This window comes from Oenanthe melanoleuca, chromosome Z, assembly GCF_029582105.1.
Source record: "Oenanthe melanoleuca isolate GR-GAL-2019-014 chromosome Z, OMel1.0, whole genome shotgun sequence".
Lineage (NCBI taxonomy): Eukaryota > Metazoa > Chordata > Aves > Passeriformes > Muscicapidae > Oenanthe > Oenanthe melanoleuca.
This window is the reverse complement of record NC_079362.1, coordinates 16,993,256-17,006,993: the sequence shown is the minus strand read 5'-3', so window position 1 is coordinate 17,006,993 and position 13,738 is coordinate 16,993,256. Positions and strand designations below refer to the sequence as shown.

The following is a 13,738-nucleotide window of genomic DNA, read 5'->3' as shown; positions in this document are numbered from 1 at the left end:
TCTAGATCTAATATTAGCTTTGCTGTTCATTATGTAGAAAATAACTTGAAGTTGCAAGAAGTAATTGCATCTAATTTACTATTGAACTTCATCTCATCTATCCTTTTTATAATTGATAAGATTATTTGCATAATTTTGCCCAACTTTGCCCAACAAATGTCCATGCCTGTGTTTCCAGGTAGGATGCAGAAGTGAGGAAATTGGTTGACTATTTTAATTATGGCACAGGACTCAGGTGTATTAATATGAATCATGTATGTCCTCAGTAAGCCAGACCAGCATCCATATTTACCATCCTGATGAGCAAATGAATGTATAGATTTAAAAATTTAATGTTTTATTCGAGTGCACAAAAAAGGAAGTTTTCTAAGTTACTAGAATTAGGTTTTTTGGTGTTTAGTAAGCAGCAATTCAAGGCTGTTATAATGTGTTGTAGTTTTTACCCTAGGCTTTTAATATCAGCAGGAGCTTTAATAATAATTTGCAAGTAATAAATAAGTTGTTTTTTATAAGTGAAATGGAATGTAAACTCTGTTAATCTTCTTGCATTTTAAAATAGAATTAAAAATTAAAATAAAAAACAAACCAAAAAAAAAAAAAAAAAAACCCAACAAACTTTCAAACGTGTTGCTGGAGTCTTGCAGTCACCATATGTGACCTGACTTTATCATATAATTTCAGTAGGAAATGCAGGAAGATTGTCAGTTAGTGATTGAATCTGTGGGTCCTGTGTCCAGCTGTGGAGAGTGAGGGCCATGAATGGGTACAGTAAATCTGTGTGAATAATGTAGTGAGTGATGGAGATGGATTGCTTGGCACCTGAAAATTTTAATCGAGCAGAAACTACATCCATGATATTTAAAGCAGAGAGTTGCCTGAACAGCTGTGGCTTCTGTTAGTTTTTATGAAAGACATACAAAGCTGAAAAAGCTAGCATTACAATTATTGATATTATGCATTGTGTAGATTTGTCTAGCTCTTTACAAGGAGCAAATTGCCATTTTTCCCCTTGATAAACAATAGCCTATTTCTAGCACCCATTTACTTGGTGGATGAACAAAAAATGGCACTATTTATTAGTAAATTTTTCGTTTCCTTTAACTGCATGTATTTATTGATCTGATTTCATATTCAAGATAAACACAAGAGTCCTTTACCAGTATTTGGCTGTAGATTAGTAATTAGAAATTAATTCATAGCCAACTCCCCCTCCTTTACTGAAAATAAGTCCCCTGAAAACTTGTTATGATAAATTATTTGCATAGTGGATCAAGCATGAGAAAAAATCAAAGGAATGGTAGGAATTCAGCCTTAAATTAAGCTTATGGGTAAACAGGAGAAGCAGACCAGTGGGGCTGAAAATTCATTATTTTTGCTTTACATTAATTCAATGTTTGATCTTACTGCAAATAAATTGCCCTCAAGAAACTGATGCAGTGATTACATTTATTTATGCTATATTTAATTAAAAACTACAGAGCTCATATGTACTCAAAGGCATGCTGCAGATTTTCTTGAGATTTATAAGTAAAGTTTCACCCTTAGGTATGTTTAACTAACAAAAGCTTTGAGTTTCTGATAGGGCAAATTTAATTACATAATAACCATACAAACTTCTTTTAACTGTGAGTGGTTTAGTTTATTATGTTTAAATAATCTTTTGAAATCACTGTCTTTGTGCAAAGCAGCAGAATATAGGTAATTTTTCTATTTTTTAAGAAACAGAGAGTTTGAGTTCTATGAGCACCCTTACTAATGAACATGAATTTCCAGAGGTTTATAATTGTCAGCTGATGAGTCTTACTAAAATAATATGTATAGTATGCATTAAACACCAGTGAATCTATGAAGGGTAGAAGTGATCCCTGCAGGGATCTCTGGTGTCTAATAGAAAACCAAACTTGGTTGAAGTTTTCTTCTGGTTTGAATATTTGAAAAATTAAAGAACAGCTAATCTGTAAAAGACCAGACTTTATTCTCAAATGGTAATTCTGTCCCTTAGCATCCTGAGAAGAAAATTATTAGAAAAGATAGTAGGGACTGAGTGATCATGTAACAATGTTTGCATATTAAATTTCAGTTCAGAGACTTTTGAATCAGAGGTAGCTGCACTTGCTTATACACACATGGCTTCTCTCCCTCTGACCCTGTCTTAGGACTGAGTCTCTGAACAAGTGCAAGTCTTTAGTGTTCACCATGGCCTGCCACCAGGAGTAGCACATCTTGCCCTTCCATTGATTGAGGAACAAACTCTTTGCTTTTCTGAAGTGTCCTTCGTTCCATGTGTTTGCAGAGGTTTCTCTCTCATTTTTTCCCCCTATTTTATCTAGTCAAGGTTGAGCATTGCATTGCACTGTGTTACCTTCCTCAGTAGAAGCACTGACAGATTCATTCACCTCTGTGCCATCCATAAAAGTTACAGGAATTCCCTGCATTGGGCACTTTGACACCCGTACCAAATGCCCTTGAAATTACCAAATACCTTAAAATTTTGAGAGGAAAGAGGAAGGACAGACAGCTGACTGGGTAGAATTGGGGGCAAGAGAATGCTGCTGTTCCTGAGAGCTGCTGCTACCCAGAGTCAGTAGAAGGGCTGGTGCAGAGCAGGTCTGCAGAGCACCACAGGTCAGGCTTGTTTCAGGGCAGTTCTGTCTGTGCCTTCTGGTCAGCTCCAGTGGTAATACATGGAGCTGTGGTTTGGCTTTGCCATATGGATTGCAACATCACTTTCTTGGTTTTGTCCAAGTTTATACTTTGCATGCAAACTGTCATTAGCTTGAGAAACTGAAAGGCTGCAGCTGGGATTTTCCTAGAAGGCATGCTTCATTTGGTTCAAGATGAGAACTGTCACAAATCCTACACTTCAGCTTTTGTAAATCAAGGGTTGCCTCTTACCACATTTCTGCTTTATCTCTCCTGACTTGTGTGATGTGCTCTTCACCTGCCTGCTTCTAATGTGGCTCTGACATGGTTCATGGAACAGGGTCAATATGAAACTGATAGGAAACAAGCTCTGGATGTTTCATTTTTGTGCTTGGGTACATGTGTATACAAGTCAGATCTAAAGTGAGGTTGTCTTCACTGGAAGATAATCAGGGAGGAAGCTGCTTATTCACACGTAAATTTCCGTATAAGGAGAGCCAACTTTTTTTAGAAATACAGTGCATACAGTACAAATACTGTACTTGAAAGGTATGTTGGCACTTCCTCTAGTTTCTGTATGACTTCAGGTTTTATGTACTCTTTTTCCTGTATACTCACCTTTTTATTAGAGATTATTAATTTTCAGGAGGAAAAAGAATTGTTTCCTGCCTTAATAGAAACTTCAGATTAAATTCTCGATTGAGTTCCTGGATACAATGCAGTCATTAGCTGGCAGCATTCCAGCAAAATTTAGTTAGGTGCTTAAACAATGCTGGGTACTAGGTACTAAGCTGTTGACAAGTCATCTGTTTCTTATGTCTGAATAGAGAAAATGATTGTCTGGTCTCAAGGATAATCTTAAATAATTTCATATTCAAGGACATATGTATGAAGATGTTATGGATAGTGTGCTTTTATTTTTTTTCTGTGTTACTATTTCCTATAGGGCCAATGCCAGTCTGCTGGCAAGTACTGAACATGATAGTTTATATAGATGCATTTCTCCAGTCATTGAAATAAATGTGAAGAAGAAATTGATGGAAATTCAACAATCATTTGTTAATATATAGATATAGTTTGGACTACTGGTTTAACAAACCCAGCTTCTTCATCCAAAAGCTGTGTTGAGTTACTTAGAAATTGTAATGAGAGAAATTTCTCCTTTAACTAAATATCTCTCTGTGTTTTACTTTCTCAAGGCTTTATGAATTCCTTGTCTTCATGGTTTTGCTTTTGGCAAGCTTATTCACTTATCTATCCTAATTTTCATGTAGCTGTTTCATTTTTTTCTTAAGATTAGATGTAGTTTTTATAAATGATAAAAATATGCTTTGAAAAATACGTCAATGTAAAAAATTAAAATCCAAAAGCCTAAAAAGACAAAAAGTTATTACTGTGGTAAGTAAGAGTGCTGGTTGCAGATTGTTCCAATTTCTTTAATGTGCATTTAAGTGTTTTTGAATTTTATGGTACGATGATACCCTGTAGTGAGTCGGGCAGCACAAAATTGGGACAATTCCTGAATTTTAAATGTACCAATTGACAGGGGGCACTTCACTGAGCTTGAAATACAGTTGAGGTTGTTTTGTGATGATTTTGAGAAATATACCAGTGGAAAGAATAGCTATGTGAACTCAAAGTTCAGGGACAAAAGGAAGATGACATGTGATCTGACAGCAGTCTTCTGGAGCAGAAATTATTGATGTGGTTCAATTTTACTCTTAGACCTAATTTCATAAAAGAGATTTCTCCCATTAATAAGTTGTATTAGTTAGTCAGGGTGGGATGTAGCTGTCGTTTCCTTCCTTTGGGGCTTGTTATCCCCTCTTCCAAGACTAAGGAGAAAAGGACTGAAACAACACAGTGTGTATGTTGTGTGCAGTGTTCCTCAAACCAGGCAAAAGGTATGGTGGAAGGAAAAAAAATTAGACAGTGATCCCACAGACCCTTGCCTTGAGATTCCCCATTCCCCATAACTACTTTGCCCACACCAATTATTTTCTTCGTGGTCACTAGACAAGTGTTGTAAAAGATTCTGGTGTTTAGTATCTCTAGGACTGACTGCTGAGTTGAGAATACATTCCTTCCCCCCTGAGTTTTCCTAGAACCTGTAATGGATGTACAGATAGCTTTCTACATTTAGTAAACATTCTCACCCAGCTGTGCATGTGAGGATCAGTTATTATCATCATCACACTGCTGCTGTGCTATTCATAGGTGTCATTCATATTGTTTCATCATCTGATGCAAAATAATAAATTAGTCTTAAAGAGTGATTCCTGTTAAATAAAAAAGGGTTACATAGCTGTCAGGCTACCAGCTGAAGCCAGGACCTTTGGCCTTTGATTCCTGTATAGAAGTGTTTTGTAGAAAACAATGGAAATATTTGTGATAAGCTCCAAATATGACTACTATTTTCACTTTCCTGATCAGGTTGGATTAGTATAAAGTCGATCCCTCCACAGAACATTGTTTCTTTTCAGTTATTTTGATTTACTGTACTTGGTATCAAAGTACAGTAAATCAAAACTTGATTGCTTGAGCAATTTGAGCTCTATTCAGTTCTTAAATTTTCTTTAAAGTGAATATGGGTTTTGTAATGTTTGCACCAGCTCGGAGGACTTGAATTATCTGAATATGCAAAGATGTGCTCTTGTTCTTCTTGGTTTCCTACATAGTCTTCATTTTTAATAGTTAGACCTACTCCTTGAGGCCCTGACTTGACTAGCAAGTGCAAAATGACCATTCTTTGTTAAATTTGTACATTTCCCCCTTCATTCAGTGCACTTACCTCCAAAACTATTATTACTGAAGTTGACAGGGAGCTTTGAAATGGCTAGTGCTTTTCACAAATCTCCCTGTTGCCTTCACTGAATAATAATAATTCAAATTTCCAAGTCTTTGTAGTAAGTTATCACAATTCGACTGTTGAATGAAAGATGAAAGAAAAAAAGCTGAAAAATAGGCATTCTTCTGGTAATATAATGCATATAAGTCTAAGTAGCTAAATGTCATGGCTACCTCATGGAAAACAGTGGTCAGGCTCCTTACTGATTGAGGTGAAGCTGTGTGATCCAAGGAGCAGGTTGTGCACTTATGTTGTCAGCTGTCTTCATGCTTGCCATTCATAAGCCTGACTCATTTCAGAACTTGCTGCAGGGCTAATTTTACAGTGCCTTGCTTTTCCTGATACCCCAGAAACAAATACATCTTCAGTGTCCTACCATCCTGGTGGGTTATCTTTTCTACTTTGTGAGCAATGAAGAAATCACATAATGATTCATGTTCACATGTTCACCAACATAGCTTGGTCAAATTAGCCTTTACCAAACCAAAAATCCTGGCTATATGGGCAGACTTGTATTTTTGGTAGGCATGTGTTTCTTTGTTGGAGAATACAAGAAAGTTAAATACAGAAAGTTAACTGCTGGAATATGAGATGAAATGCCATTTTTTTTCAGATCAGAGTGGCAGGGTGGCACCGGTACCAGAACACAGACCAGAGAGCTTTGCAGGTCATAAAGAAGATTTAGATAGCAAGAATTCTCAGTGCAGGTAGGCAGGGTATACTATTGGAGTGACATGTATCAAGTGAATTGATCATAGTTGTTTTAAACAGCTTTGGTACAATTCACAAACTGAAAATTTGTGTGATTATGGAATCTTTTTTGTGCCATCAAACTAAACTGTCCTTTGTTATTCTTAAATATGCTTTAATATGCTTTAATATTCATTCACTCCAGAAAGTGTTGTTTTAACTTTCTTACTCTGGGATTAAAGTCTTACATAATTTACTTACATAAGTTACTTACATAATTTGAAAACAATTATGTGCTCTTATATTACTTGTCTAATACAAATATTGTGCAATTTATTTATTTATTTATTTATTTATGTTTTCTTTCTGTCCAATCATTGTAGTAACACCAACTTCCCAGCAGGCTTATTACCTAGGAATTTTCATGATAATTTTGTTTCATTTAATACAGAAATTTCATGCTTCTTATTATTCTAACTGCACAGTGTGCAGTTATTATTCTAAACACAGATTTAGTGACTACAGATTCCTAGTTACCAAATCAGCTGTCAGCCACCATACCTAATGTTTCCTTATTTCTGATTAGTATTGGAAGAGAAGGAATTGTATGTTAATTACAGCAAGATACAAGAGTTGTCTGTTAATTCCTGGTTGAATTTTCAGTTGCAAGAGAAATCTCAGTTTTGACTCCAGATTTTCCCTGCAAAATTGAGATTTGAGAGGTGCATGATCCAGGACAGCATCTTAACAGCCAGAGTTTTGGAATCCGTTGGGAAAACAGTGGGCAAATTTAGGGATTAGGGTTAAGCCCAAAATAAAATACTGGAAATGCCTTCCATTCATCTCTCCTTCCATTTTTGGTATGTATGTTTTAAATTAGGAGTATTGACATGAACTTTTAAGAAAACTTGGGTTAAAGATACAGTCATAATACAATAATAAAACCCCAATGTTTCCTGATCCACCTATGACTGACAGGTGACTTCTGTGCCAGCTGGGTGTTCCATCTGATAGCAGATGGTACAATATATGAAGGCCATTTGGGTCCTTCAATAGAGCTGCTGTTTTTATTTGCATGGATATGGAATCTCTTTTGTAGAACAATGATTTTTGAGTTATGGAAATACAGTGCATGTTCTCTGTACAAACATGTGCCATATTTAGCTCTGTGGAAAGAGGTGTACCTTTATGATAGAACCAGCTCTCTTAATTCTGTGGCTCTGCTTGCCCAGAGAGGGTTGTTTCCAGGCTCCTGGCATGCCTGGGAAGGGCAGAACTGATCCTCTGCCTCCCTCGGGTGTTTCAGTGGCTTCAGGTCTGTAAGCTGTTGGTTTTTTTTGCTCTATGGTGTGCTGTAGCCACACGAGGGCAGAGACACCCAACATTGTGCACAGCCACAGTGCCCTGCCTGCTCTATAAAATATTGCTGGTACCAGTATCTCAGTGCAAGTCTGTTGGAAAGCTTGCAGTTCATAGCTGGGTGAAGTACAGTGGTGCATGTTCTTGGTGTGAAAGTCATTTAATTAATCTCTTTCTGGTGGTAAGGAATCATGGTAATGATATTAGTATAAAATGTAATTATTATGCATTATTTTCCACTTAGATGTTTCAAGACTAGAATATTTACATTGCAGAAAGATGTGGAAACCAACTCCAGGTTTCCTAAATGGGCTTTTCATGCATAACAGCTTTACAGGGTGTTAGGATGCTGATTTGAAACAACAGATCACTTGCTGTCTTGCAACTCTTTTGACTGGTTTTCCACTTGTACTTTTGGATCTCAAATTTTTCTTGGTGAGGGGGAGACATTCTCCTAATAGTCCATTATGTAGTTCATTAGTTTTGCCTGGTAATATACTGAATAAGTAATAACCAATGATTAGTAAACACTCCCTTTGAATGCTGATTAATATTTGAGAGAGAAAACTCAGAGGGAAAGCTTTCAAAATAATAGGATGGCATTACAGGTAACTACTTATGGTTTGATGATTGCATGTTTGATTTAGAGTTTTGATCTAATCTGTAGCTCCGGATTCTAGTCAGGCTTCTCTATTAACCAGAGTGTATGCTTGGACAAGTAATTTATTTGTTTTTAATCTTCATTATTCTACAGATGAAATTCTATAATAGTGCCAAGGGTTATTAAATAATCTAGTGCGTGCTCTGGATTGTTTTGCCATAGGAAATGGCTGAATGTAAAACTTAACAAGATTTTAATAGGAGTGGAAATTTGTAAGGGAATCGGAAGCAACCAGGGATGAAGTAGTTACTGACAAAATTAGAAATTTTTCTTCTACTTCTTTATGGTTTAAGCCCGTCTCTGTGCATAGGGAATTGGAAGGATTGTTCATGGAGAAACAGGAACCCTACAGCTTCACAATACAGAAACTTTTTCAAAGTGAGATGCATGTGTCTGTAACTTGAATTGAAACAAGCAATCCTGAGATAAGAAAAAAGGCAATGATAACATGAAAAGTAATAACTATTCAGCTAAAAGATAAAGTTATTTGTTGGCATTCAGTAAACAAAAAGTTAAAGGAATTATGTTTTTCTTCTGTTTCGGTTTGAAAGACAGTTATCTGCTAGGGAAGGCAGGAGCCTTGGATTGGGGTCTGCAAACCCCGTCGCTCTGACTGAGCACAGTTTCGGAGCCGAGGGGCTGTCAGGCGGAGCTCCGTGTGCAGGAGCAGCAGCTGTTCCCCGGTCACTCCAGCCCAGCGGCGCTCGCTCCCGCCGGGCAGAGCCCGCGCAGCGCCCGCCGCGGCCGCTTCCCCGCCTGCAGTTCCCGGCACGGCCGGAGGGGGCGCGGCGGCTCCCGGGGCGGGGCCGGCAGGGGGCGCTGTGCGCGGGCCGGGCAGCGCGCGGTGATGGCGGCGGGGCCCGGGCGGGAGCGGACGGGAGAGAGAGGCTGTGCCTCAGCAGCCCTGGGGCAGCGCCAGGCCCGGGCGGGAGCGGACGGGAGAGAGAGGCTGTGCCTCAGCAGCCCTGGGGCAGCGCCGGGCCCGGGCGGGAGCGGACGGGAGAGAGAGGCTGTGCCTCAGCAGCCCTGGGGCAGCGCCGGGCCCGAGGCCTGCAGGGCTCCGGAGCGCCGAGCGGGAGCCGCAGGGAGCCTGGCAGAGGCGGCTCTGGCTGGGCTGTGGCGGCAGCAGCGGCTCCTCCTCCAAAGCCAAGAGCGAGCGAGAGAGAGCAGCTGCCCCGCTCTGCTTTCACCTGCTTCTGATCTCACCGGGTCTCTGCCCCTCCCTCCGGGAGAAACCGCAAAAACCAGAGGGTTCACCCTTCCCGACATCTCAAGCACTCAGCCATCAGTGCCTCTTAGCAAGTCAACGGGAAAAATTCCACAGGTTACAAGGAAAGAGAAAAAACCCAACCCCCAACATCCTCTTTTGATCTTTGATCTTTGCTGCTTTTCAGTCTGACCTAAGTTACTCGTACTCATTTCATGGTCCTTGGCTGTTATAAACTACACAGGTTTTGCAGTGTACTAAATAACATGTGCAAATGCTGTTAGTTTTCCTTCTGAATCTTGTAATTTAGGAATTCATGTATGCGCTGGAAGTTATACTGCATTTTTTCCCTGATATAAGCATATGCAAGATGAGCAGTAATGGTGGTGGAGGTTCTGCTTTTTTCCTTTCTGGAGTGATGGTCAGGGTTATTCCTGTGTCAGCAGCTTGCCCTGGCAGCCAGAAGGGCCGTGCTGTGGGATGTATCAACATTGTGTGCATTTTTGGGTATTTTCTCAGTATGTGAAAGGCATTGAACTATGGGAGTGCGTCCAGAGGAGGTAGGTCAGATGGTGAAAGTTCTCAAGGAGCAGCTGAGGTCGCTCGGTTTGCTCAGCTTGGAGGAGGCTGGAGGGTGACCCCAGAGATGCTGATTTCCTCTCTCTGGTGGGCAGTGACAGGACATGAGGAAATGGAATGAAGCTGCATCAGGGAAAGTTCAGACTGGATGTTAAGGAAAGGTTCTTTTCTGGAATCAATGGCTGGTCTTTTCTGGTTCTTTTCTGGAACAGGCTTGCTAGGGAAGTGGTTGCAGCACCAAGCCTGGCAGAATTCAAGGAGCACCTGAATGATGCTCTTGGTCATGTGGTTTAGGTTTAGACAGTCCTGTGAGGAGCAGTGTTGAACTCAGTGATCATCATGGGTGCATTCCAACTTGAGAGATTCTGTGTTTTCTTTAAACACAGGCCATGTTAGAAAGTTTTTCCTTTTCTGCATTTTAGGTGCCTTATCAGGAGCCAGAGAAAGCTGGGAGTATGATTCGGGAGCGAGAGATCTTCAGAGTCCAGACCTCCATAGTCATTTTCCTCTACAAAAGGTGTTGGAGTATGGTGGAAGCAATGTGACTCAACAGGCTGCTCTGCAAAAACTTCTAGCCCAGGCCTCAAATCGTAGCAACTCGATTGGAACAAGCTACGTAGAACTTGCCAACACTGTAAGTGCATTTTGCATTTACATTAATCTGCTTTTAAGTATTAAGTAGGGGGATTGTTTTTTTTCTTTTCTTTGTTGTTGTTTTTTTGTTGTTCTTGTTTGGTTTGAGGGTTTTTCTGTTGTTTTGTTTTTGAAGAAGCATATTTGTTCCAGTCTTAGAGCCCTTATGTAAACAATTTTTACTTTATTTATCAGAAAACCAATGTGATTTTAGCAATAATGTAGTCTATAGTGTTTCCAACCTGGATAACCAAGTTGTGTCAAAAAAAGTAGGAATCTGTGAATGGTCAGAATGAAATTCCTAACAGATATAATTTAATTGAAGAAGATTTGTTTATAAAAACGTCCTCCTAATTAATTTTAAGTGTGTCAGGTTACGTGAAAGTGTTGTGCAGCAGAATTCTTCACATGTTATTTCATTACTACCCACTAAATTATTTGGTACTTTCTTTAAGCCCTTGGTGTGCTTTTTTACTTCTACAAGAAAATACTATTCTCCATTTTAAAAAGCCCACATAACTGTCTGTGCTGGTTTTGGCTGGAGAAAGATGAGTTTTCAGTGACTATTGTGGAATTGTGATTTGGGTGACCCTTTTGAAGGAGTAAGACTTTTTTTTTTTTTTTTTTTTTTTTTTTTTGCTTCTTCACCATTTGTATTGGGATCATGTTTGTGTTTTTATTTTAACCCAGGCATCTTATAAAAGACCACCTAGTTTGTAGCATGGTTCTGGTTTATGTTGCACAGAAGCTTAGGTGGAGAAGTAAAAGATGCTAAAATGAAAGTGAAAAATTTTTAATTAAAAAAATTATTCTCCATTGGCATGCATGACCTCGATGAAATAGATTCTTAGTTCATGATATCATAAGATATTCAAGCTGTAAGGGAAACCTCAGGAGGTTCTCTGGTCCACCATCCTACTCAAATGGAAGTGATTGCTGAGGAAAATCAGTGTCTTCAAGCCACATTATTTAAAAAGAAAATTTGGAAAAGTATCTTGACAATGCTTGCAAAAGCTTTCTTGTTTTATCCAAATTTCAAAACTAGCTGACACAGGACCTGTTTCCATATATATAGTAAAAAAAGTAGGTATTAAAACTTCCCTAAGAGGGAAATTAATTTAAGAGAGTTTATAGTTTCTGAAAGGAATTCTGTCCTCATTTTTTGTAGGGAGAATAAGAAGATGTCAGCTGTGGTTCAACCATGAGCTGGACCAAAAGCAGATGGGAACTGTAAAAAGTAGAAAACAAGCAGGCACACATGTATTATAAAGACAGTAATATGGGAGAATTGAGAGATTATAGGCAATTTAGAAGCTTTGTTTGTATGTTCCATTACTTGTGGGGAAATGAGAGCAATTTTAGGTGAGAACAGAGAACACTTAGGTTTGTAAAAGAATAATCAGGTCCATCCAATATAATACCTCTTTTTAAGAGGGGATAGAATACAAACAAAACAACCTATTTCTCTGGTAAAACATGTGACCCTGCCTTGAGTGATGTTCTCATCAACAAGGCAAGAAACACAATTTAAGTGTAACTACTAATGGTTTTACCATGATGGTTCAGAATGGTTCTGTGCTGTTACACATTTACAGAGATATGATAGGTAGCTGCAGTATACAGTGTTACTTGAGAATGCACAGTGTGATGGATACTGCATTGCTGTGACATGTAGAAACCTAAAATATAAAAATGCAGAAGCTTATAAAAATACAGATTTCCAGGTTTCATGGCTTTCTAAGTTAGGGAAGGACATCAGGAAAAGGTTTTTTACCTGCAGGGTGATTGGGCCCAGGAAAGGCTCCCCTGAGCAGTGGTCAAGGCACCAGCCTGACGGAGTTCAGGAAGTGTTTGGACAATGCTTTTGGGCACGTGGTGTGACTCTTGGGGTGTTTTGTGCAGGGCCAGGAATTGGACTCAGTGATCCTGAGTGGGTCCCTGCCAACTCAGGATATTCTATGATTTGATGATCTCTAAATCCTTCTATACTTGCTGGCATGAAAGATGCCTGATCTTTGTTTTAATCTGTTATACTTCTGCTTTAGAGTATTTCTTCTGTGCTTTTCAAAGCCACAGTAGAGTCATCAGTCTCTCATTTATATGTAGATGAACACAATAACATCTTCATTTGACTCCTACTGAGCACTGGTGTCATGGGTCACATGTAAATTTTTGCTTTGGTTTTATTAAAATGGAGAGAGAAAGCAGCAGGAGAAAATTGAGAGAATTATTTACTTTGGGCTTCAGTATTTATTCATCTTTCCACAGTTTTTAATACTATGGGGCATGCTTACTGCAATTTAGGCTCTTCAAAGAGATAAATGTAGCCTTCACAGAGCTGAGATTTAATATATGTTCTTTTTTCTCTGTCTCTTTCTCAGATCTTTTACTGACTAGCATTTGCCACACTGACAAGCAAACTGGTCCCTAGCATTCATTCTCAGAAACAACAGATCTCAGCTTTCCCATTCTTATAAGTTGAACTCAATTAATCAAGTGTCAATTCTTGTTATTAATGTCCTGGTTTACTTTTTGGCAGCCTTATTTTAGCCTCCTTTTGATTTTAAACTGTGCAGTCAGGCTAAAGACATCCTTGTGGTGATTATGTACTTCTGCAGCATAGATTACACCCCTCAGTCAAGACAGAGGGTCTTCATGCTGTCCTTAACGTTTAGGTTTTCATCTTGCAAAAGCTAAATGAACATCAGTCCACTTTGCCTAGCTTTTATAAGAGGATTTTTTAAAATGCATTTTTATAATTTTGGGAACATGCAGCTCTACAGTATTTTCTTGAAACATAATGCCTGCTCTGAACTGTTATTCTTCATCAGAGAAGTGATGCAATTTTTAAAACATTGCTGTTTTAAATTTAGCTGTTTATACTTATTGCATATCTTTCTATCATTGTTCATTTTTCATCTTTTTGCTGTAGTTTGGTTTGTTAAGCCGTGTTCAGATTCAGCTTTTGTTTTAGCTGAATAATTTATTCTGTAATCTTTAGAGAGTGTTAATATCTTTCAGTGTTTTCCTGATTCGCATTTTTATTCTTAAATAATAAGAACATACTCTTCTTTGTAGCTCTTCCCTTTGGTACCAGCATTTGTGACTGAAATATTAA

At 38.7% G+C, this 13,738-nt stretch overlaps 1 protein-coding gene across 1 annotated transcript in view; it reads left to right on the top strand.

Annotated features, from left to right (window-relative positions):
• Positions 1 to 13,738, top strand: part of MCC (MCC regulator of WNT signaling pathway) — a 191,392-nt gene that overhangs the window by 18,056 nt on the left and 159,598 nt on the right. Inside the window, 1 exon segment of the mRNA XM_056513614.1 lies at positions 10,410 to 10,621. Within this exon segment, the coding sequence (XP_056369589.1) occupies positions 10,410 to 10,621 (212 nt within the window).